Raw genomic sequence first — 24,164 nt, 5'->3', positions numbered from 1 at the left:
ACCTGAAGTTGTGCTGCATGTCAACGTTTTCTACCATGAGACAATTCCTGGATTACTGACGTGTCAACAAAATAATGATGCTGTCTCTAAGATACAAAAGAAATTACTGGAGTACAGCATTTTGAGAAGTCAAGATATAAGTGAAAATGCCCTGTGTGGTGCTGAAAGTGGTAAAACTAGTAGTACTGGTAGTAACTTCAGGGGTCCTGGTGGCAGTCGTAAAGGAGGGTTTTTGGGTTTATGGTAAGTACTGTTGGCAGTGTGGTCTTGATATATATATTTCAGTTCACATCACAAGTAAAACAATATGTAATGGATTGCATCAATAGCAAAATAAAGCAGCCAATTGAATGATTCATTTACCGACTGCAGAAAACATACACTTATCCTTATTGGTAAAATCATGTCAGATACTGATCCACAGAGTGGTGTTATAATGTCTATGTTATTATTGTGTTATTAGTATAACTACCCATGTTAATCATAAGTGTAAATAAGTAAACACAAAGTTCTCTACACATGTCCAGCTTTTCTTAAGTTACTTTATGGCAGTTATGGTTCAACTCTGTTGAGAATTTTTTTTATTATCATAGCATTTGATCTGTTATTGGCCATCAGACTTTATGGAGCGTGTTGGTTTAAAGAAAGTTAAAATGTAACCGTCTTAAAATAAAACGCAATTCCTATAACCAAATGTCCAGTGTTCAGTTCTGCAGTTCTGTGCAATGGATTTGTGCTTTGTAATGAAAACAAGGAAAAGAAAAAAAGAACAAAGCCAGTGTTGTGTAGACACAGCTTTTACTGCTGTACTGCTGTTTGATCTTTGTCATTTTTTTTGATTACTAGTTAGGATGATATTTACAATTTCTGAGTTTCTGTATATATTTAAATTTGAAGTAAGTAATTAAAGACTAACTAGCCAAAGGATATACTTTGTGTATTTATTAAGGCCACATACTAAATAAATAATGCAAAAATAAAGATTACAAAAAAGGTAATGTTGTTTTTTGCTGTACCTTACTGTAAAATCATGTTGCTGAAAGTTTATAAGGTGTGATGATTAATATACCTAATACTTTCAATAAACTGCAAGTATGGATGTAACCATAGTGTATGTGGTCCTTTTTTAATTGTCTGTTAATATGGATTTTTTTGATAGCATCATATATATGACTGAACACAATGAACCGCATTCATTTATCTTTTCGACTTAAATACTACAAGATCTAAATTCACTTTGATTATATCATTAATCACTGTATAATAATACTAATAAACATGATTAATTAAAACTTTGCCATTTTAGGTTCATCTCACCAGATAATGTATATTTTATGTCAAAACTATTTAATGCACACATTAGCATTTAAACCATATATAAATATAACAACTGCATTATCAAATTATAAAATGACAATGTGAAATGTTCTTCTGTGTGCCTCATTGCGAGGGCTTACAGTGATATCTCATACTCAACTTAGCTCTAGGTTTTGTGAATACAGATGTTGGGGATGTGTTGACAACACTATTTATACAAGTAGTAAGTAGCTGAACGGTTGAATGTTGAATTTGTGTAAAAAACAGTTCAAGTCCAACCTAGTGGGTTACATTAATAGACACAATTACCAAATCTTAATTTAACTCTTCAAAATAATAATTCTTCGATGGACTGGCGACCTGTCCAGGGTGTACCCCGCCTTTCACCCGATGTCAGCTGGGATTGGCTCCAGCCCCCGCGACTGTACCTGTACGCAGGATAAGCGGTTGACGATGGATAGATGGAAAATAATAATTACTTTCGGGAACGTTTTTGAATAGGTTAAGTGCCCGATGCTTTTATTCTGGAAAGAGAAAAGCGGCTTTGCTCTGAAAAAACAGACCGGAAGTTAAACATTGTTTACAAACAGAAGCTGCTTCCAGTCCGGTATAGAAAGATAGCGCGTGACGTGAGCTAAATGTTATTTTCCGTTATTTGTTTTGACTTTTGCCACCAACGAGCTTTCTGCACCAGCAACACGATGACAAAAAGACAAAAATGCTCTTCCTGTTAGTTTTGCTTATTAGCAGCATAACTCCGTTAGAAACAGTTAGCTAACAGTTAGCTAACTCAGTTAGCTCAACAGTTGCTCTGCAGCATGGCTGTTTGGTTCATTTCAACAGGTGTTAGCCAAGGGGAGGTTACTCACCGATAACTATCCCGAAGAGAGTTGTTGGTTTATATTATATCTATAACGTTAGTTAGCTGTGATGTCTGTTCAACTAACGTTAACCATAAACAACGTCTGTTAGCTGAAGTTTGTCACACTTGGTTGTGTGTCATGCTCGTCGGCTGCGTCCTATTGAGATCGACGTGTTCAAAAGTAGTAGGTTTCCAGAGGGTTTTTGCTGTCCGTGAACTATCAGTTCGGAGGCTGCATCCCATATCTACCGTTCACTGTCATAACATCAGCGCGCTGAAGCCATCTGCACACCGGTTCCGACTGAAGGTAATGAAATCAAGAGCAAAAAACTAATTCTGTTCTCACCTTGCTTTACAAAGTACAATATGATGACAGCTCTGACCTGGTTATATAATTCCTCTCTGTTTTAGGCACAGTCCTGTCTCTATCAGCTAACACTGTGTGATATGCAGCCGGCTAATATACTGTTTGGCAAAGAGACTACTACGGTTACCTCAGATGGTGATGATGATGATGATGAGGGCGGCGGTGGTGAAGGTGTGGTTGGACCAGAGAGTCGGGCAGAATATGAGGAGTTTAAGGAGAAGAGGGTGATTCCGGGTCAGGTGCATGCAGTCAGCATGGAGGTCCATGCAGATGAGACTGACACTGGAGCTTCCACAGTGTCAGGTGAGTACATCTGACTTCCTGAAATGCTGACTGGGTTTGACAGAATTCACTCCGGCACCTGTTGATATATTCGACTGGGTAGACTGGAAAACCCAACTAGCACAGTGCACCTTTGTACTGGGTATATGGATGAATGGAGTTCACACTAGTGAGGGCCGGATGAAGCCTGATGAAGCTTTGGGGCTTCCTTTCTATTTGTGCCAAAAAGTACTGAAACGAACAAAGCAGGCGCAGTGACATCTGGTGGTTTGTAAACCGTATAGCAATTAAATCTGTAAAACTCTTGTTCAGAAGTCCTGCATAAAATGTAGATGTTACTGTGCAACATGTTACAGGTCAAATTATAGATTTTAATGTTCATGTTTGAACTCATAACATTTCGTATGAGTTGCAATGTGGTGTGATTTGAGATATTCATTATTCCTTTAATTTGCCTTTTACTTTTATTACATTGTTATTTGCTATCAGGTGGTAAGCTTCCCATCTGGCATATTTCTCAATTATACTCTCTTTTCCCCACTAATGTCCATCACATAGTTTAGCTACAAATCTTTCAAAACTCTCTCTCTCAATGAAGCGCCTTCTGGAGCACCAGTGGCGCTTGAAGCTTTACACATGGTCAGCCACGTGATATTCTTCATTTGAAACGGGCTCTGACAAAATGTATTGAAACAGTGTGCTTCACAGGAGCAAGACATGCTTCGGGGCTTCGGTATCACACGCCCTTCTTTAGTTTACACACCATTTAAAATTGGTATACAGAATTGCAATTGCTGTTCATTGGCCAGGTGTACAGACAGCATGATAAACAGTAGAAACTGACAAACACATCTTTCTCATGGCATGGCACGGTTGAATTCAAAATAAAAAAGGTATTGCAGAGTCTTTGCATTTGAAAGTTGACCAAAGATTACATTTTGGCTTGAATAATATTGAGTATCAGCATCATACAGGGTAAAGGCCACAAGGTAAAAATGTTAAGATAAACATACACATATATTGTTTATTGAACAGAATAATTAGCATACAATAAATAATATAAACTGGATAAGAAAATGTAAAATACACAAGCTTATCATGCTTATGTCATGCAGCTGCTGTAGTGAAGCAGAATGTGGTCTGTTTGCTCAAATGCTACAACTCATCATCTCTCAAACTAAACAATATTTCTAATTCAAATAATAGTCTAACATATGTTTTATTCAAAACACTAATCACCTACATTTTGATTACAAATGAGTATTTATTAAATCAGCAGGCACACATCACAAATTTGCTTTGATAACTCAATATTGACAAATCTGATTGGCTTACAATAAAAAGTGTCATTTATGTAACAACCAGCTTCGTTGGAAGAAACATTGCACAGTTGTTGTTTTTGTTAAATTTGACTCAAAAGTTGTAAGTGAGCTGATATGCTGATGTGGGCTTACCTGCATGACCAAACTAATCAGTCAGTGACATTAACAATATGCTTACCTCAACTGTCAAAACTTCCCAAAAGAGAATTTGTACCTCAAGCAGTCAAGTCATGACAAATATTTTGCTTTTATAAAAATGTTTTAGCCAATTAATTATCACTTGTAATGTATAATATATTGCTTTGCTTACTGTCAACCATTTTCCAAAGACTGCAATGCCGCAGGCCTTGACAGTAAGCAGCGAGTATGGTGGTTTACTGTGTTCTGGAGCCATGCCCGTCAGCTGTGCATGTATCCCATGTGTATGATTGCTCTCCTTTGTGTGATTTTGTGTTCATGTCCACACATAAACGTGGGTTTTTTTGTTTTATTGTAAACTTTTTTTTTTCTTATCAGCTCCATCAGGATCAAGTGAGAAGAAGGACAAGAGAAAGATGAGGAGGGAGAGGAGGAAATTGATGAAGAAAAAGCTCAAGTCAGCTGATAGTTCGGACGATTTAATGTCAGAGCTTCCGTTTGCTCTGACCAGCCCCACCACATGGAAGGAGCTAGGATGTGTGTACATTCTTAATATTGTTTTTTAATCATTCTTTTAAAGATAAGTTAGTATGTTTTTTTATAATCTACTGTACAGGGTTAAAGGTCACAGGTCTGATTTAATGACTAACAAAGTTGTTCCTCTGCCTAATGCAGACTGGCCAGATGCCTGTGTTATTTACTATCTATGACACGCTAAGGAGTGTGAATTAAAGTTATGCTTTCATGATGGTTGGATTTGTTACAGGACTGTTTTATTAGACCGCATTAGTTTTAGCTAGGTGTACCTGATAAACTGGCTTCTGAGTGTAGGTCACTAGGGTGGGCTAGCTTTTTTAAAATGTAAAGTGTGCTTGCCCTTTCTCTCTAGTTCCTAGCCAAGAGTCAACCCAGCAGAAGAGGAAGAGGAAGATAGGGGACGCTGTGGGGCGAGCGGACAGTGAAGAGGATGCAGAGAAGAAGAAAAAAAAGAAGGAGAACCAGCGACCCAACTATTTTGTCTCCATCCCCATCACTAACACACAGGTAAGGAAGTGCTGTACTGTTCACCCACGGTTTTTGCACATTTTACCCAATTTCTTTAAAAGTTTTGCCAACTAACTTTCAGTTGATCAACTCATCTATTTATCACTTAGCTTCTAAAATTATAATGTTATTTTCACAACATTCATGTTTGCAATTCAACCCTCTGCTCAGAAGACTTTCCAAAACAATCTGTGATTCTACCTTCATCATTTTTACCCCAAAAAGAAAAGAATCATAACATTGTCAACGTGATGGATTATCTGTCTTCAGCACGTTCATTTCCACACTTTACTTAAATCAAAGTAAATCAGTGGCTACCATAGTATATAAAAAGGTGGCTACATGAAAGGTTGTAAAATGACATTCAAAAGTCTGACACTGCAGTATGTTTTGGAGTAATTCAGTTGGTAGTACTTTTTGTTTCATGCTACAGTGAAAGTAAGAGTAGTTTTGCTCTCCTCACTGACCCGCTGCTTTCTAGTATGAAGGGTGTTCTTTGCTTTTGTGGTGCTAATAAAAGGGAGTAAATTATTGTTTCACCTGCTACTACTTTCTTTTTTGGTGATCCAGAGACTGATGATTTGTTGCTGACTCCTTGCGGGTTAACCATAGTAAATAAGAGAAAGGAACCTGTTCCAGAAACCTTTGATTTCTGCCTTTGTGGGGAAGACTTTAATCTTGTCTTTGTCATATTCAGTGTAGCTCAGTCTATACTGGGAGAATGTTTTTTTTTTTTTTTTTGAAGATTCAATTACCTGACAGATGTTGACACTGAAATCTTAATGCTTATTGACCAAAACGCTCTTCTGATTGGACATTGATTTACCCCACGGTCACATCTATTGACGCCTCCCTCATCTGTGATGTTGAACTGCTGAGGTTTCCCCACTTTCTCCTCCTATCAATCTCCTCACCTCCTTTCCTGTGCTCATCCATACCAAGCTAGTCCTTGGAAAGAGAGCAGTGGTGGTGAAGAAGGACAAGCAGTCATAGTAGGTGACAGCATCTGCCTTATCGTAACTGACGGCCGCTGATGATTGAAAGTGAATTTGTCCAATGACAGATCAGTTCAGCTGTGATCGAAGTCCAAGAAGCGGTGCTTCAGCAGGAGCCCCGATTGGCCAAAGCCATGATCCCTATCCCAACTCTCCACATCACGCTATTAGTCACCCATCTCGCCAATCAGGAGCAAGTAGATATGTGAGTGGATGCATGTACCCACATAAACACAAACATTAAAAACCAACTTAACACACGCACACACATTATACTGATGCACATGTAAGCCCCTAATTGGCTCAATGATATTTATACACACTATCGCACTACATGAAATGGCTGAAGTTACCTGTGCCTCTTTAACAGAATAAACACAAGCCACACGTGTTAAAAATACCATTAACACTGATTCTGTGTAGAAACAACTGAGCCAGCATGCACAATACAGGGACCCCAGAACTGGCTCTCCTAAATGTTATGCAGCAATTATAAATTGTATGAATTACACTTGTGCTTTTACTGCTATTAAGTCTATAAGCCTGAAAATTATCTTAATCATTATAATATTCTCATACCGTCACATTATTTTGCATATGATACCAATAGCATCACAATGCAGGCAATTCCTTGACATACATCACAATGTCTGTGTAACTGAAGAGGAAAATGTATCCTGTATTTTGCCTTTTTTTTTTTTTTTTTTTAAAAAAAGCAGCGTTCATTATGAAGAGCGAGTTTGATTGATTTTTCAAGTCAGCCGAGATGAAACCGTTTGCACCACATTGCGTAAAGTTTGAGCCATACTATTTATACACAACATGGTTAGATGTGTCATTATTTGAATGGCAGACAAAACCTATTGATACACTAGGGTTTAAGAATTCAAAAATGCTAGTGTATCAATAAAAGTGATTACAGAAGACACTATTGCAATATTGATTTGTCCCTCCCCTAATGTACACACAGTCATCCATGCACACAGATCTGCACTGTACATTATGTTTCTGCAGTGACCTACGTCAAATCAGAGTTTTAGAAATGGAATAGAATGAAATCTCTCTTTTGTCCTCAGTTTCTCCATTTTCCTTATTGCGCTCCCAGGATAGAACAGGGCCCCTCAAATTAGTTTACTGCTGCAATCATATTTTTTCTGTCCCATTCACTCTCTGTGATGTTGTACATAATCACAACATCAGATAGCCAAACAAAGCTCGTGTTTGTTGCAGTAGTGTGCAGACTGAAGTTACTGCTTGAAGACAGGGATGCAGTGTTCTGCAGTGACTAATTACCAGCATGTCACGTTAGAGGCTGCTTCTGCCTTATCTCTTCCTCTCAGCACTTCCAGGAAAACTTGCTGATAGGTCTATAAATATTTTAGGTTTACATTCCACTAATGAGGACAGAGCCTAGTATGTAGTCTGGGCCTTTCATTACAATTAATAATCACAATAAGACGTCGATCAGAATAAACTCGCTTATTCTGACATTAAATTTCATCCCATTTCATTGCAAAATCTCATGATGTGTCATGTTAATGTTCATATTGTCCCACCTAAACCTGCAGTGCGGAGCTATTGTCTCCCTCTTCTGACAGTGAGAGTAATTACACAACACTGTCGACACATATGACGGATAGGCTCTGTCATACTGATTTGCTGCTGTCGCTACGGTCGCTCCTCCTTTGCCTTTGACAAATCAGTCTTTACTGGATGGCATAAAACACATCACTACTGGTTTGCCAGCTCGGGAATGCCGCCACAGACATCAAATTTTAAAACTCTGGTATACTGCAAATGCAGAGAGATTTACCTAGCGGTGATGGGCTTAATATCAGCATTGTGTGAACTCGGTTGGCAACAGACATTTGAAAACATTTGAAAACATCCTACACTGGCTTGCTTTAAGTTATTATCAGATTTCTTTTATTCGTAATGGTAAAATGGCCCGTGTAACGACAGACATTGCTGACCAAAGTAGTGTTATCAATTTAGAATTAGAATTTATTAGAAGTATTAAAACAATTTCATTGAACGTTATTGATGTGCTTCAATAAAGTTAATTTAATCAGAAAGTGCTAGAAATGACTAGGCTTTGTAGTGACGAACGGCCCACTTTACGTGCTTAATCTACATTGAGTAGAAGATTGTGTCATTAGTAATCACCAGATTCTGTAGTTATGTAATATGAGGGGGAGGCAGAGACGGGATTAAGTCGTGAAAGTGTGTGTGTATGTGTGTGTGTGTTGTGCATATTCCTGTGTATATTTCCTTTTAGGGCGGCAACCGTGCTGGCTCAGGTTGAGTCGTCATTGGCCGAGCTGCTGTGTGGGCGGGATCTAGTGCTGCCCTTCTCAGGGATCGGTCATTTCAGGAAGGAGGTGGTGTTTGTTGGGCTGGCCCCCGGACAACACAGACACACACTGGACAGTCTGGCAGGTCAGTGACAAACGTTTAGCTTTTTGCTCTCTTTGTCATTTTGTCCTTCTTCCCTCTCCTGTCATCCTTAAACACTCCTGTCTGTCACTGTGTTTGTTGAAATTCCATTTTTGTTTATCATGTAGTTTTTTTTAGTGTAGTCAAGTGCTTCTGGATACATTTCATTAGAGATTACATTACAAGTTGGGGAAGCATTCCTATGGAAAGCCAGTATTCATGTTAAATGACCTGCAATAAGGCCCTGCTACAGTGTGTGGGGTCCGCTATAGTGTGTAATCAGTTTTGATTAAAACTCATGCTGATGTTCTTGAATAGTCAACCACTTGCACTAAATATTAGATAAGTCCAACATCCACATCCTCTTTCTTAAATAAGTGTGAAGTGGATTTGGTCAAATAATGTTTATTATTATTTTTTTTCCTTTTCTATACTATATTCACACACACGTCTGTGTCTGTGCATGTGACTTGTCTTCGTTTGTCTTCTAACATTTGTCTCTTTGCATCTGTGTACGTGTGTGGGCGTGTGTGCAGGAGCAATTGCGTGTAGGTTTTGTGTTGTGCCTTTTGGCAATAACATTAAGCCAACATTTCTAAGAGGATTCCCGCTCCATTGCTCTTGCGACACCAACCCCAGCCCACTCACACACACATTCACACTCCCAAACAATGGGCTCACATACGCTTAATACTGTCCTTTCCACAAGTTGCTGGCTCTTTGTGTCTAGCTCTTGAACAGTTGCTCTTGTGACCATAAAGACATTCAATTGTCTGAACAGTGTTGGAGCAACATGTTTGGATTCTGCTTTAGAGTGGATTTCATAGCTGCTCATTCAGTGTATTAACTGCTCAGATCCAAGCAAATACTACATTTGGCAAATTAGTGATGGCCGAGCTGAGACAAATCCCAAAAGGCATTTCGTCTCTGGGCTTTTAGAGAGATAGAGCTACAAGAGCCCAGGTTCTACATAATTACCTCAGCTGTCGGGTTATTATTATAAAGTTTATTATAAAGGTTATTTTTTTCTTAAAGTTATCCCTAGGATATGCATGAAACTTTCATCAGTAGTTGAGTACCTGTAAGTAGGGATGATGAGCGTTTCATACCAAAAGACCAGAAAAGGGCTTGGCGGTGATGGAGGGTGTTTCTACTAACTTAAAGACTTATAATATGCAGCATTAAAACATTTTAAATCTGGAATTACATGACTCCATCAATCTTTTAGCTGACAACAAAAGACATACTTGACCCAGTCAAACATAACCAAGTGTGAAGTGTGTTGTGTATAAAGTATTAAAAAGATTAGAAAAGCCTTGCTTCAAATAAAGGACAGTAGTGGCTTTGGCGTGTAGAATATAAAGTACAAAGTTTTAATATTCATGACTTATTATTACAACCAATGTGCTGGTGTCGAGGCTGTAAAGTCAGCATGTAGATGTGGACTTAAGCTCCTTGTAAGGCCTTGCAAGTGGACCATTTACACAAGTTTCATTTACACAACAGCATTCGTTAAAAAAGGTGCCAAGTAGTTTCATCCTTTCAAGTTTTATATATAGTTCTGACATGAAAAATGAAACTAGATTACAAATAGAAAAGCAAAATAAGGATAAGACAGGAAGTCGGACTCTCCTATTCTCCCATCTGTTCCCTCCCCCACTGTTATTGATTATCTACTAACCTTTCTCTCGCGCTAGAGCTTCTCTTCTAAAAATACCCCTGTGGTTTCCCTCCAAACCTCATGAGTTGGTGTGTGCGTCTTTGTTTGCGTGTATCTGTGTCCTTGCAGGTTGTCTGTGTGCCTGTGTCCTTGTTCATGTATCTGTCTTTATCTGCGTGATCAAATGATGCGCGAGTAAAATGCTTTTTCCCCCCGTCTTTTGACACACGTTATCTGCCATCTGTGTCTGCACTATTTGTGTCCTCCGGTATGGCTTTTATACAACTCAGTGAAGTGGATTTGAGATGGTTCATTAGAAGGATAGAAGTGGATGTACAGCATACTCATGATGTTGTGGGTTTTAATCCATGACCTTTGTAAAATCTCTCCTTTCTGTATATGGTGACATTGTCAACTGACATCCTTCCTTTTTGCCCTTATCAATAAAATGTTTGCTAATATAATAGTGATGTTCAAACTTTGCGTGTTGCAGAGTTGCTCCGGAGCCGTTTTGTGGAGCAGGGTCTGCAAGTTGACAGTCGTGGGTTTGAACCCCACCTTACCATTATGAAGCTGTCCAGAGCGTCGAAACTACGATCCCAGGTATACACGTGCACTTCCACACACATTCTGGCTGGATTTAGGTAATTAAAGTACCTTTTACACGTGTGTGTGTGTGTGTGTGTGTGCGCGCGCGCATGCGTGTGCGCGTGCATGTGTGTGTGTACATACATACATAAATAGACACAGTATGTACCACAATCTACCAGCATGCCTTTTACTGCCAATATTTAACTGATAGTATCTTCTATCATTATGTCAAATTGGCAGTGTAATTAATGTATCAGCTCTAGGCATAGGCATGTCAGAGAAGCTAAGTACTTCTAGGGGAAAAACAGTGAGCCCTCCAGGCAGTGTGCCGCAGCAACTAACCTAAAGTTCTTGCATTGTGCATATGAGAACAAGTGGTGAATTAAATAGTGTAACCAAAATATGTTTGACAATTGCTGTAGTTACATACATCTTTTTAAATAAATAAAAACATAGCTGCACTGGCACAGCATGGTTTTGTTTTTAATGGATAATGTTTGCATAGCTTTGCGTTGTAGTACTCCAATTATGCTGCATATTATGCTTTCATATGCCTTCCCAAGCTTGTTTTCTTGTAACAACTGATTTGAGAGAACTGCCAAACAGTGTCAGTGTTACTCTTCTGTCGCTGGCCATTCTTTGTATTTTCCTCTCCTTTCTGTGAAATGTGTCATCCAGTAGGCAGATGCCAAATAATTGCTCCAGCTTGAGCTACTAGTGGGAGTAACACGCCTGCTGGGGTATTTTAAAAGAAAATGTAATGTGGATATAATTCTATAGACTACAGAGAAAGGTATCTGAGGAACGGAGAGAGAAAATGGTAAAGTGATTCTTTTGGAATGGGTCTGAAAAGGATAAAGATAATAAGGTGGTGAAGGGGGAAAGGACATGAAAAATAAGCAGAGATGAACAGTGGTCAGGACAGAAGAGACAGAGGAAGCACAATGTCTGTCTTTTTGTCCTTTGACACCTGATAACATCTTATCCTGCCTGGCGTCTGCTAGGCGGCTTCTTGTCTTCTTGTCTTCTTCCAGTCTGTGTGTGTATATGTTTCTGTGTCTGTCAAGAATGTCCAAAAAATTGGGATAAACATAATATAAACAGCATTTTCCCTTTATGTTTTTCAGAGTATAAAGCGTGTGGACCCAGCCCTCTACTCCAGCTATACAAACAAGTAGGTGCTCGGTTTTTCATATAACAAGCAAGCAAAGTATTCGGGCAACCAAGTCCACTGACTCTGACTCAGTACTCTACAATACATGCAGTGGGACATTGTGTAATGTTTTGTGTCCATACTGAATGCTTTAATGGATAAGTAAGCACACCATTGCAGGAAATATATAGTAGCAGGAAATAACTACTGCACTGTTTGCACAAATCCAGTTCTAGCTCTTATTCAGTTTTGTGTCTTTTATAAAGACCCCATAATTTTCTTTGCACTTTTACTTAATACACTTTTATTTTAACAGCACCATATCGCATTAGGTTTTGTTGCCCGTTTTGAGGATAAAAATGGACACATTGGAATCTTTATATGGTTGTCACTTTTAATTTGAGTTGCTATCAAGTGGTTGTAACGACTGACAGCGGTCTTTACCCTCCGCTGGAGGCGTCAACACTTTCTCACTTTCACTGTGTCTGTCTCACTGCAACACTCAGGTTTTTTGGAGACCAGACAGTTGAGCAGGTGGACCTTTGTTCCATGTTGAAAAAGAAGCAACAAGACGGATATTACCACACTGAGACTTCACTACAACTTGGTTAGTATGCACATGCACGCCACAAACAGTCTCATTGTGTTTGTGAAGACATGTATTTGGCTGTCAGGTGCAATGTTGAGCCACCAGAGGGCGCTTTCTGCTCACATACATGAGATGACGGTGGCTGACTTTCGCCGACTTGATAGTCTAACGTGAGCTGCAGGTGACTGCAGGGGCGGGGTATAAAAACGCGCTGTCAAGTGGGACACATTATACCTGCAGCAGCTTACTGTGAGCTGAGATCAATGACTGATCTCGTGGAATTTGCAAAGAAAAATGCCGCGAGACCAGGCAATAGTGCGGTTTCAACTTGGTGCAGTCGGACTCGGCGCCTGCAGCCGCCTTGCTCCTGTGAGGTTTTAATGTCATGTGACACGGTGACGTTTTGCAGTGCCGGCAAAATTCGGACACAGTTTCTAACCAGCATGCCTTGTTTTAAGTCAAAACACACCTAATAAGTTTCTCTGATTAGTTCGTTTCCATAGCTGTGGCAGTGCGGCATGTTTTTGGGGGTAATAAATAGCTTATTTTATTTTTATCTCTGCCAATGATGGATGAGAGTTTTCAATGCATTGTTTTTGTGACTTCATTCCACTGGAAAGGTTGTTCATGTGACAAAGATTAGGATAACTATTTTTCATACCAGTAAGGAAAGGTTGGAGTGCTGGTGGCGTGACTGGGAGGTCAGTTTATATTTATATAAAGTAACGGCATCATACATTATGCCCTTAGCCAGAGCTACAAGAGATGCAAACACCACGAGGATGCTCAAGAGCTCATTTCCAGTTTACCACCCTACCAGTTCTTTCATAAGCTGGCAGTGTTGTAGAGTAGCAGCGCTAATGGCTGCTGAATGAATGCAATGCAGATTGGCCTCAAGAGATGCAGTAATTGGTTAACAGTTGATGTGAGAACATGCATGTCTTCCTGAGGTGCAGTAATAGTGATGCATGGAGAACATTGTTCACTTTTTATCACTTTTTAGATTTAATCTGATTGTTTTCTGACTCTGTTGGCAGAAGTACACACATTCTGGTTGTCTTAGTCTACAGTTTTATGAATAAAGGAAATACTCAGTTTAATGGAAAAAATCACTGCACTGTGGTTTAGAATAAGGCACAAATCAGCTCAGTGTGTTACAGAATTTGATAAACAGATTTGTATTCTGTGCTGTCAAGGCTTGTTCTTGAGCAGTTTAGGTTATTGTGTAGCTTCACATGAACTCCAGATGGCACTGTTGACCACAACTCCACTTGAACTGAATGGGCAGTATCGATGTGCTCCTAGTGCCTATCAAATGCTGGAGGCTTGTAACAGAGAATTTGATCTCTAAAAGAAAACAAGCATTTAAAGTATTATTTTACCAGTGTATCAGTTTTGTATGCCTTCAGATATAACAGTTAGTCAGAATCTGATTTTGAACATCCGTCTGATCCAGTTTTGCCACAGCAAAATAAACAGACCTCACAGGGATGCAAGATACAACAAGTGTGGAGCTTGGTGATGGTTGTAAGCCAAGATCGATTGGCAGTGGTAATGGCAAATGCAATCTAATGTTTCCTAATGGCAAGTGTCTGGAAGAGATATAAAAGATTTGTTGTTCATTCATTATTTGTTGTAATATCAGGTAATCATTTAAAGTGCCTTTTTATGATTCAAAGAGTCATGCAGGGGGAAATTACCTAGGTAATGCAGAATATAATCAAACCTAATGAATCTCTGTTCCCAGTAAAAAACCCTTTAACCTCTGAAATAACTTACCAGTAGTGTAACATAGTGCATCTAGATCAGAGGCAAAAGTGGTGGCTTTTTCAGAGTCTGTTATGCGGGAGCTTTTTTGGAAAAATGTTGGAAAACAGGAACAAAGTCATCTATTTTAAATTGAGCGTAATAACATGAGATCAGCGACTGCATCGGCCCTAAAAAAGCTTGAAGATTCCTGCTTTGAACTTCTAGCTAGCGTGGTCTGTGGTTATATTCAAACCGGTCTTCTGATGATCACAACCCTATAAACCGACAGACAAACCAAAACAACATTTTTATGCCAGCATTGGACAAAGGAAAGCATGATGTTGAGCCTTGATTGCTTAAACTGTATAATATAAACAGTATATAATAGATTGACAGGTACTCCCCAAGTCCCACTGTCAAGTAGCCACACTAATACTGTGTGTGTGGGGCTGTCAGAATGAGTGGAACTAGGCTGTCACAATGTTTTGTGGATCACTGGGCTGTCTGTGAGAGACAAAGAGCGACAGTGTGTGGGAGTGAGAGACAGAGCAGGGGTGTGTTTACCTCACAGTTGTCATTTAAAAGCTTGTGTTTTTGTCAAGTGTTTGTCACAACAATGCATACATATGCGTGAAATGTACAACTGAGCAGCACTGCATCTGTTTCTCTGATATTATAGTGCACCTTCCACGTCACAGTGTTGCATTGTGGAGGCTTTAATTCTAAAGTTGTATTGCGTACTGTCTGTGAGTGAAGTGTCTGTCTCCCTCAAAAGTATAAGTTGCATAAGCTTTTTAAACCGAGACACTTCTCGGTACTGTTACACCATGTTTTTAACATGTCCCACATTTTTAATGATAAAAGTAAAAAAGTGGTCTCTCCCTGTCCATCACCAGGAGACATGTTTGTTGTTTCCTGCATGTGATCTCATTACACTCACTCTCAGTCAGTGGATGATGTCATTAAATCAAATGACTCCTGGGGAAATTAAAAGTTGCTTCTTGTAGCCGCAGTGGTTGCTGTTCAGCAAAAGTTAAATAGTATTGGTTTGAACATCTTTTTTTAGCTTTTGTAGTTCTGTAAAGGTTCAGTGTGTAAGTTTTAGTGGCATCTAATGGTGAAGGTTGTGAAGTGCAACTGGTCTGTCACTGCTCATCCCTCCCTTTGCAAGCATGCTGGAGAAGCAGCTGTGGCTGACACACACCTTGGTTCTTCTGTGTTGGTCCTCTTTTTATTCAAATTTCACGTTTCTTACTTTTAACAAACAAGACAACTGTTACAACTTCTTCTTCTTGTTCTTTGTATGTATTCGACGTAGTGACAAAACACGCTATATTGAGCAGTTTGTCCATTTGGGCTACTGTAGAAACATGGCGGCGCAACATGGCAATGCCCATGTAAGATGACGGTGCCTATTGATAGAAATCGCTCGTTCTAAGGTAATAAAAACATAACGGTTCATTATGTAAGGTCTTTATACACCACTGAAAACATTTATGGATATCACATTGTATTTCTGTCAATATATCTTCCTAAATATTACACACAGTTCATCACAATAAGTAAAAGTAACTTTTTACACCTTCTAAGAGGAAAAATAAAATCCTCCTTTGGTGATTTGAAAGAGAGAGAAGTGTATGCTTTTTAAATTCTTGGGAGTCAGCACCTAGGAACCATCAAAGGTACTGCAGCTGAAGGCACATGGTGGTTGCTGAACATGAGTAATTTGGTCACCAGGTCTTAGTTGATGTGACATAAGAAAATTTGCTCCTCTGAGGCATTGGCATGCACACAGATGTATGAGAGCACGACTTTACTGACATGAGACAGAAATCTATATGGAGAGGTGAGGTGCAAGACAACACCAGAAAGATAGACTTCACATCCCGATCTCATGGGCCTAGATGTATGTGATCATCAATTAACTAGCACAACATTCAGCACGGACGACCAACTTGAAGAGAAACTGACAGCACCAGTGTGGCCAGTTTACCTGCTGTAGATGTTGACCGGTTATGTCAACAAACTAGCATGGATGACTTCCAAAGCATACAGTAGTTTAACATTTGTCATGAACTGAAAACAGCGGCTTCATGAAATGTGGGAAAACACATAGATCGATCTAAAAACTCATGGTTTAAGATTGGTAGAGCTGTACATTTGTGTAGTTTAAAGCCATGGTTTAGGAGCACATAGCTGCATTTCTCATTCCATAGGAAAGCAACGCTCAGCAGTAGGGGTGTGACGAGATCTCACGCCATGAGATCTCATGGCTCACGCTCACGCTGAGTTCAGACAGCTGTGACGTGCGGTAACGTAGCTGATAGAGTTTTGCAACATAAACAACAGATCTGAAAGCAGCACAGAATGCCTGAGAGCTGCATTATATTCTGTTATATTTAGGCTATAGATTGTGAATTGTCACCTGCCACATATAAATAAAAAAAGCACCATAAACTGGTGCAGAAATGATGATGATGCAAAAAATCATCATAATGCAGGAAAAAAAGTGTTTAATGCTCAAAATTTTCATATAATTCAATTCAGTCAAGATTTTTTTTAGATAGTGTTAAAATCTCGTCTCGTGGGTTAAGTGTCTTGTCACACCCCTACTCAGCACTCTTATTGCTCAGTGTAGATAATATTGTAAATGGGAATAAAGAATTTACTCCTTACCCAACAATTCAACATGAGTAATGGCTAATAATATGAATAATTGAATTGAGGCAGCAGCTCTGTTGCATACTGTTCATTCTCTTAAATGACTCATAAATTATTGAATAAAAATAACATCATTACATTAGATATTGTTTTCATAATGAAATGTAGACTGTGTGTGGTTGGTAGACAAAATAGAAAATAGTTTCATGTATCATCTAGATAATACCACAGAGGTTTATACTACTGTTACACATGATATCACGCTGTCAAACTGTGTAAATCACACCAGAGAAAGTCATATCTCCTGGTTGAACTTGCCGGGTTCATCGTCTTGTACATCCCTGCTCCTCACAGGGTGCCACCGAATGTGCTTTTCTGGTGGTGCACAGGGGTTAGAGAGAGAGAGAGTGTGTGTGTGTGTGTGTGTGTGTGTGTTAATCCCATAATCCACAGTACAACATAATCCACAACAGAGCCTGTGATACACAACTCAATAGGGTTGTGTATGTTGGATGGGGGAGGGGCCCAGAATACCATATATATACATATATACAGTGAGAGAAGAATGACAAGACAATAAGGGAGTTTTGTTTTTATATATATATATATGATCCTCTCATTAAAGTTATAATCCTTAAGATTTCGAGACAGGTGGATTTGGCGACAACCATGGTTACTGTGGACAACAGCAAGTGGGGGTTTATACTACAGGTCCCAGAATTCCTGGGGGGCAGCAAACACTCGTTGAGCAACTGCTTTGTCAGAGATACAACAGAAGAGCAACATGTGTGTCTCTTTATAACGCAGCCAAACAAACGGATGCTGTTTTAACATTAACAGCAAAGTGAGATGCAGAGTCAAAGAATAAAATTACCTAACCCTGGATTTCCTCCTGCTTTGTTTTCTGTGATTCCCATGTGTGTAGAAAGGTAATTTTTCACGTGCAGGAATGGCCGCCTGTAACAATGAAAACTACTATAGAGGTAATTACAGAAGTTAAATACATTAAACGGCTATTGCTGAAAAAATTTGACCATTAATCTATCAAAAACAAGGTGTGATTTCAGTTGAGACAAGTTGTGAACAAAGCATTGACATAGCATCACCATTTAAGTTCCAATTGTGAACTTGTTAGCAAACTGTTGCTAATTTATTTACACTTCCAGCAGTTACAGAGCAGCATTAGCATTCATTTGGAGTTGTGTTTCTGCACTCTTGGCAAATGTAGGGCTAATATTCACAGCAGGGAAATGTCTGGCTCTTAAACTGCTGAATGCTCCACTGTGTTCACCAGCTAGTCGCTAACTGAGTCTCTCTGCTGTTTAGTGTGCAGTGGGCTTTGAAAGCTTTTTCATTGAAAACAAATGGACAGCTAAACAATGAGCTGAAACTCGCAAAAAGATACATAAAGCTGAGGGAGCTGCAAATTTGAGCGATAATTCTCTGTAGGTTCATCACTACTGATGACCTCTTTCACATGTCCGATACATTGTAAAATAAAAATTATAGCTGCTTAAGGGGTTTTCTGTCTATAAGGATCAAAAACTACAACACTATGGTTGTGAATGTGATTACAACTTTTTTCACACGCTGTTCTCAATACTACCTTCTTTTTTTCCTATTTCCTCTGTCCTGTTTACTTAAGAAGAAGAGACATGAAATATTGCTCTGTCCACCTGTGTTTAGTCAGATGGATGAACATTTAAACCTCAGAGTACGAGTACTGAAACACTTAAATCTCTTCTTGTTCTTTTTCCATTACTGTTCTGTTGGAACATTAATGTAAGCAAAAGAATGGCGCGTGTGTTTGTGAGACTGATTATAGGTCAGTGCTGTGGTGACAACTCTCCTCATCACTTGTCATGCCACTTCAGAAGGTACTTTGGGAAAATAGTGAGTGATGTTCAAACTTCTTTCAGTTAGCCTGATGTTTTCCTTGAAAAGCCAGTTTGCAGCAAGTGGGTAGTTGAAGAAATGACAATATTGTGGCTTTAGTAACACCTTACTTGTTTGTGTTCCTATTTTCCATCGAGAAAATGGTCAGCATGACATTTCCAGCTGATCTGTAAAGAGGAGATAATACTCTCTCAGTAGACTTGTAGGTATGGCCTTTTGGTATTTACAGTATAACACACTCACCCGCAGCTTTACATACAGAAACACACCTATACAGGCGTACATACTGTATATGCATACAGAAGCCCACAGACACAAACACACACCAACACAAACATGCAGCATTAAAACAGCTTTGCACACATGGGCAGATGAAGGTGGTTTGCTGCCCTGTGACCTTTTGGTATTTCATTGAGATAAAGTCCCTCATTCTTGCACAGAATGTGCTGCTCGGCCTTTCCCTCTAAAACGAGTCTCTGGCAGTGCTCAATTTTAGATGGCAGCGATTTTCTAATTTGCATGTAAGTGGGCAAATGTCTTTCTGGAGAAGAATTTAATCAGCAAATTGCATCATTTGAAACACCAGTATTAAGGAGCGATGGGTTTATTGATATTTATCTATTTTATAAAAATGTAAAAATACAACGTTGTGTCACAGAATTATTTCTTGGAACTAATCAGCTTGATATTTTTTTTTTCTAAGCTTTCACTGATATATGAGGACCCTGCTGTGTCATTTTTCAACAACCTTTGGGTGCATGAGGACAAAATTTAACTAGCTCTGTTTCTAATAATTAATTGTGGTGAATAGACTCCCTCATGGCTCATGGTTTCCCTGCCTCTCACCCTCACTCTCCTTTCTCACTAATTCATTAGTGAGAGCATCTAAATTCCTAATTTGTTAGAGGGAACATCTGAATAAGGCCTTTGTTGTTGTATTTCATAGATCCATTGTCATAGTTTGTTTGGTCAAAGCAGCAGAGCATTTTAACACGCTTGAGTCTTAAGTCATTTCATATCTTCAAAAACACTGCTGAGCATAATAACACAACTAAAGAAGTGCTCTTTGAGGGAAAGAAATATAAATGGTAATCCAACAGGCAGAGAACTATTCCTAGAATAGAAATTAAAAAGGCTTGATTAAATGTGCATCTCAACAATAACAACGCTCAAAGATGGGATTGGTGTGCCGCATTCGAGTCATAATGTATAATAACTCGTTTGCTTGTAATTATGGTTTAACCATTATGGTTTAACCATAATTACAAGTAAAAGAGTCGATTAAAAACGGGGTCCCAGGTGGTAATTCAGAGTCTGATATATTTTCCACTTTGTGAAAAGAACAGAGGTTAGAAAATGGCTGCAAAGCCTCCACATGGTGTACATCTGGTGCAACAATAATTGATTCAGCTAATTTGAAAGGACCTTGACAAAGACAAGAAAAAGAAAAAGACCAGCATACCTTTAACATATTCTATAAGATGTTACAGAATGCTGACAAGTCAGTGAATAGGGCACTCTGTCATGCACTAGTGTGTAACACATGTAACTAGAGACAAGCAGCTTGCAGATATATTTAGAATACGTTAAACAAGCTAGTTTAACTGCTCATTAACAATGTTGGCGCTCTATTGATAAACATGGCATTGGCTTTGTGGCTAATTTAGCAATGGGCAGCGTTAGCTGCTGTAAGTTATGCTAAATAATATTTAGAAGTAATGAACTAGGGAGAAATGAGAGGACCGTTTACTAGTGCAGCACTGTTTCAGAAATAAATCTACAATCACATCTGTCAGCGTTACATTAGTCTCCACCACTCACCTACTGTAACATTAAACATCCTGTTGTGACCCAGGATAGTGCAGTGAAAAACTGGAGGGTTTGCAAGTCTGGTATGAATTAGTGTTACTTTCGTCAGACGAAACTAAACGAAATATATTCTCAACAACCTTTTTTCCCGTGACTAAAACGAGACAATGAAGAGACATAGAGAAAATGTACTTAAACACTGACTGAGACTATCTTAACATGCAATACTGTGGACGAAAAATGACGAGTCTAAAATGTAATTCATAAAATAAAAACATTAATAAAATCTCTTTCTTCTTGTCAGTATAATGGGGAGACAAAATATTACAGGCCATATTCTCTCCCTCTAAATTTTCACTTGAACAGTGTTCATTCAGCGGTATTTTTTTCTTCCTGTGCTTTGAACGCTGGCCTACCAGGGCGATGCCTGGTGCACGAGGAAAACGTTACTGTACTATGGAGGATGCAAACTCTGGTGATGCACAAAACATGCTAGGGAGAATGAGGTGCTTAGATATTTGGTCCCATTTCAAATACAGTGAGGAAGACCAAAAAACAGACTGCCTAATTATATTGGACAGCAAGCAATGTGGTTATAAGATTTTTGTAAAAAACACTACGAACTTGAAGCGGCATACCAAGACTAACCACCGGGAATTGAGGTATGTTAATGTCAACTTTGCAATAAAAATGAGAACAAAGCTAACATTCAAATTTTACAAAAGAATTTATCTATATGTAAGATGAGTGAAATAAACACTAAAATGATAAATCTCTTTATTTTGGTTAGAGCAGATTGACCAAAATGCTAATCAAAATTATACTCATTTATAAAGTTAGAAAAGACTAAAATGATGGTTAATGACTCAGACTTATATACCCAGACTTTTAGTCAACTAAAACTTGATTTAAAAAAAATAGTATCGTAAAACTTTGATTAATAGTTTGCTTTTGTTTGCTAAAATCACTGAATTGTCCTTGCCTATATTTGGGACAGGTGTCCATATGGGACAGGCCTTTAATTCCTTTCACACAAAACGAAATAGGTTACTAGAAACAGTTTATTTATTTCAAACAGAATATTGTATAAAAATTATCAAATTTTATCAAATACACCTCATTAATTTGATCTAGCTCTGGCAGACGGCTTATGCGCTTTTATTTTGAAGGCAACGTAACGAAAACAACAGGGTGCAGGATGAGAAAAGCGTGGCAAAAGTTAGACAGAGAGCAATAGACTGAATTTTTATGAAAAGCTGTTTTGATTGGCTGACCCTTACAGGAGTACAGGAATTTAATAATCCAGGAATGGACACATTCGGACTTAACGAGCACTTCAAAGATAACAAGAGTCGGCACTTCTATTTTTTCCTTTTCATCTCTTGTACCATGTCGGTCACACCAGTAAATCTATAAGAATTAGACTTTGGGGCTTGTTGTTTCCGTTAAATGAACTGAACGACTGAATTGTGGAGAATCTAACCGATCTCACGGTGTGTAGCATGTCCTCACTTAAACACGCTTAAACAGTAATATTTGTATGCATGATCTAAGCAGCTTAGAAGCAGCAAAAGTGGGTGACCCGGTGGTGTTTAAGAAGTTTTATACATCCAAAGAACTTATATAAAACCCAGACCAGGCGTTTAATTAAAGCCTGCGTTTATTTGTCAGAATGTGTTCCCACACCAGGCCAGTAAACTGGGTAGGCGGCTATTTGACTCGGCTATTAATTTAAGTTTTACAGTATACAGTGGACTAAATATGACAAAAACTAACAAGGACATTTGACACAGGACTAAGACTAAATTTTAAAATGGCTGACAAAATTAACACTAGTATGAATGTTTTCAGGAGTGACGAAGGCTGTTTTTATTATTATTTAAGTCATGTAATTGACGTGACAGATGAACAACTCACCGCAAATACTGAGTGTGAGAGCTACCAGGAGCTTCTCACCATAGCTCAGGTAGGCTCCGGTCAACTGATATTTTGTTCTGTGGTGCTGCAGTGTTTTGAACAGAGGAGCTGCAGTGCGCCCTCTGGTGGGCAAATTATGCAACACTCATGACTTGAGGGACGGATCCGACTCTCTTTTAATACTGATATATCGGCTCTTATAAACACAGATGCAGATATATCTGCAAGTAGCTTATTTCAGCCAGTATTATCTGCAAAACGATAAATCGGTCGGGCTCTAGTCCTAAATATGTCTCTGCAGCAACAAGTCCCTGCTAGTGCTGTTCAAATATCGGTAAAGCAAAAACAGTAAAGCTTATGCATAATGGGGTACTATGTTATCTTATGTTGGTATCTACAGTAAATCTACATTGAGTACAGTAAACGGTAAGCGCCTGACAACTTAGTGCTTGCAGTATTGAATGTTAAGAGGATAGAAGAAGGGCTGGAGTGAGATTAAGCAGATGAAAGAAGAAATGACAGAAGTGGAAAAGGAGCCAGGCTAGGGAAGAAGCAAATAAAGCAACGGTGAGTGAGCAGATAGACGAAAGGACAAATGGGGGAGATTGAACAGGATAGAGCAAGGAATAAGTGAGCTTAAACAAGAATGATGAATGGGTATGGAAGAGAAAGAACATAGGAGAATAGTCTAGCAGCAGTAGAATTAAACAGATAGCAAGGATGAGATGAGCGGATAGGATGGCCAGACAGACGGCGAGAGAAAATTGAGAGTCTGGGTGAATGTGACATTAAACAGATGAGCGATTTCAAGTTTAATAATAAAGGGAGGTGGGTCAAGCAAAGAAGGAGTCAGGCGGTGTGATGGAAAGAAAGGGAGAGGACTATTGGCAGGAAGATTGCACAAGGGTTTAGAAAGGGAGATGTGATGGAGAATCAAACGATAAATATATTATGTGTGCATATGTACACTTAACAAAATTATAAAGACGACACTTTTGTTTTTTCCCCCAATAGACTTTGTCTATGTACACAAAAGGGCTATTTCTCTGAAATATTATTCACAAATCTGCCAAAATGTGTGTTAGTGAGCACTTGTCCTTTGCTGAGATAATCCATCCACCTCACAGGTGTGGCATATCATATCATATTCTCTGTCTGGCTGTCTCTAAACAGTTGCAATCATTTTGAAGATGTATTTAGAGAAGTATGTGAAACATTTTGATTGAAACTAATTATCCAGGAGACAAACGTGAAAAGCAAAGTGTATTAGCAAACATGATCTACAAACAAAAGTCTTCATGTTAAGTTCTGTGCAAACTAGAAGTTGAAAACCTTTAAAAATAATCCGAACATTACCATAGTTTACGGTTTTCTGG

General features: G+C 38.8%; 1 protein-coding gene across 2 annotated transcripts in view; it reads left to right on the top strand.

The window, feature by feature from the left end:
* The first annotated feature begins 1,890 nt into the window (after positions 1–1,890).
* LOC119909156 (A-kinase anchor protein 7-like) overlaps positions 1,891–24,164 on the top strand; it is a 48,211-nt gene continuing 25,937 nt past the window's right edge. The window contains exons 1-9 of one of the 2 annotated variants that reach the window (XM_038727239.1): positions 1,891–2,486; positions 2,591–2,849; positions 4,667–4,825; positions 5,178–5,332; positions 6,396–6,532; positions 8,606–8,766; positions 10,917–11,026; positions 12,142–12,188; positions 12,674–12,774. In XM_038727239.1, the coding sequence (XP_038583167.1) occupies positions 2,319–2,486; positions 2,591–2,849; positions 4,667–4,825; positions 5,178–5,332; positions 6,396–6,532; positions 8,606–8,766; positions 10,917–11,026; positions 12,142–12,188; positions 12,674–12,774 (1,297 nt within the window). In that variant the 5' untranslated portion in view covers positions 1,891–2,318. The remainder of the gene's footprint in view (positions 2,487–2,590; positions 2,850–4,666; positions 4,826–5,177; positions 5,333–6,395; positions 6,533–8,605; positions 8,767–10,916; positions 11,027–12,141; positions 12,189–12,673; positions 12,775–24,164) is intronic. The other variant, XM_038727240.1, reaches the window with a different exon arrangement.

Source organism: Micropterus salmoides, unplaced genomic scaffold, assembly GCF_014851395.1.
Source record: "Micropterus salmoides isolate LMB-PRFRI ecotype aquatic unplaced genomic scaffold, ASM1485139v1 Ms_hic_scaffold_18, whole genome shotgun sequence".
In the NCBI taxonomy this organism is placed as follows: Eukaryota; Metazoa; Chordata; class Actinopteri; order Centrarchiformes; family Centrarchidae; genus Micropterus; species Micropterus salmoides.
The sequence above is the reverse complement of the archived record's forward strand: the minus strand, read 5'-3'. Positions and strand labels throughout refer to the sequence as shown.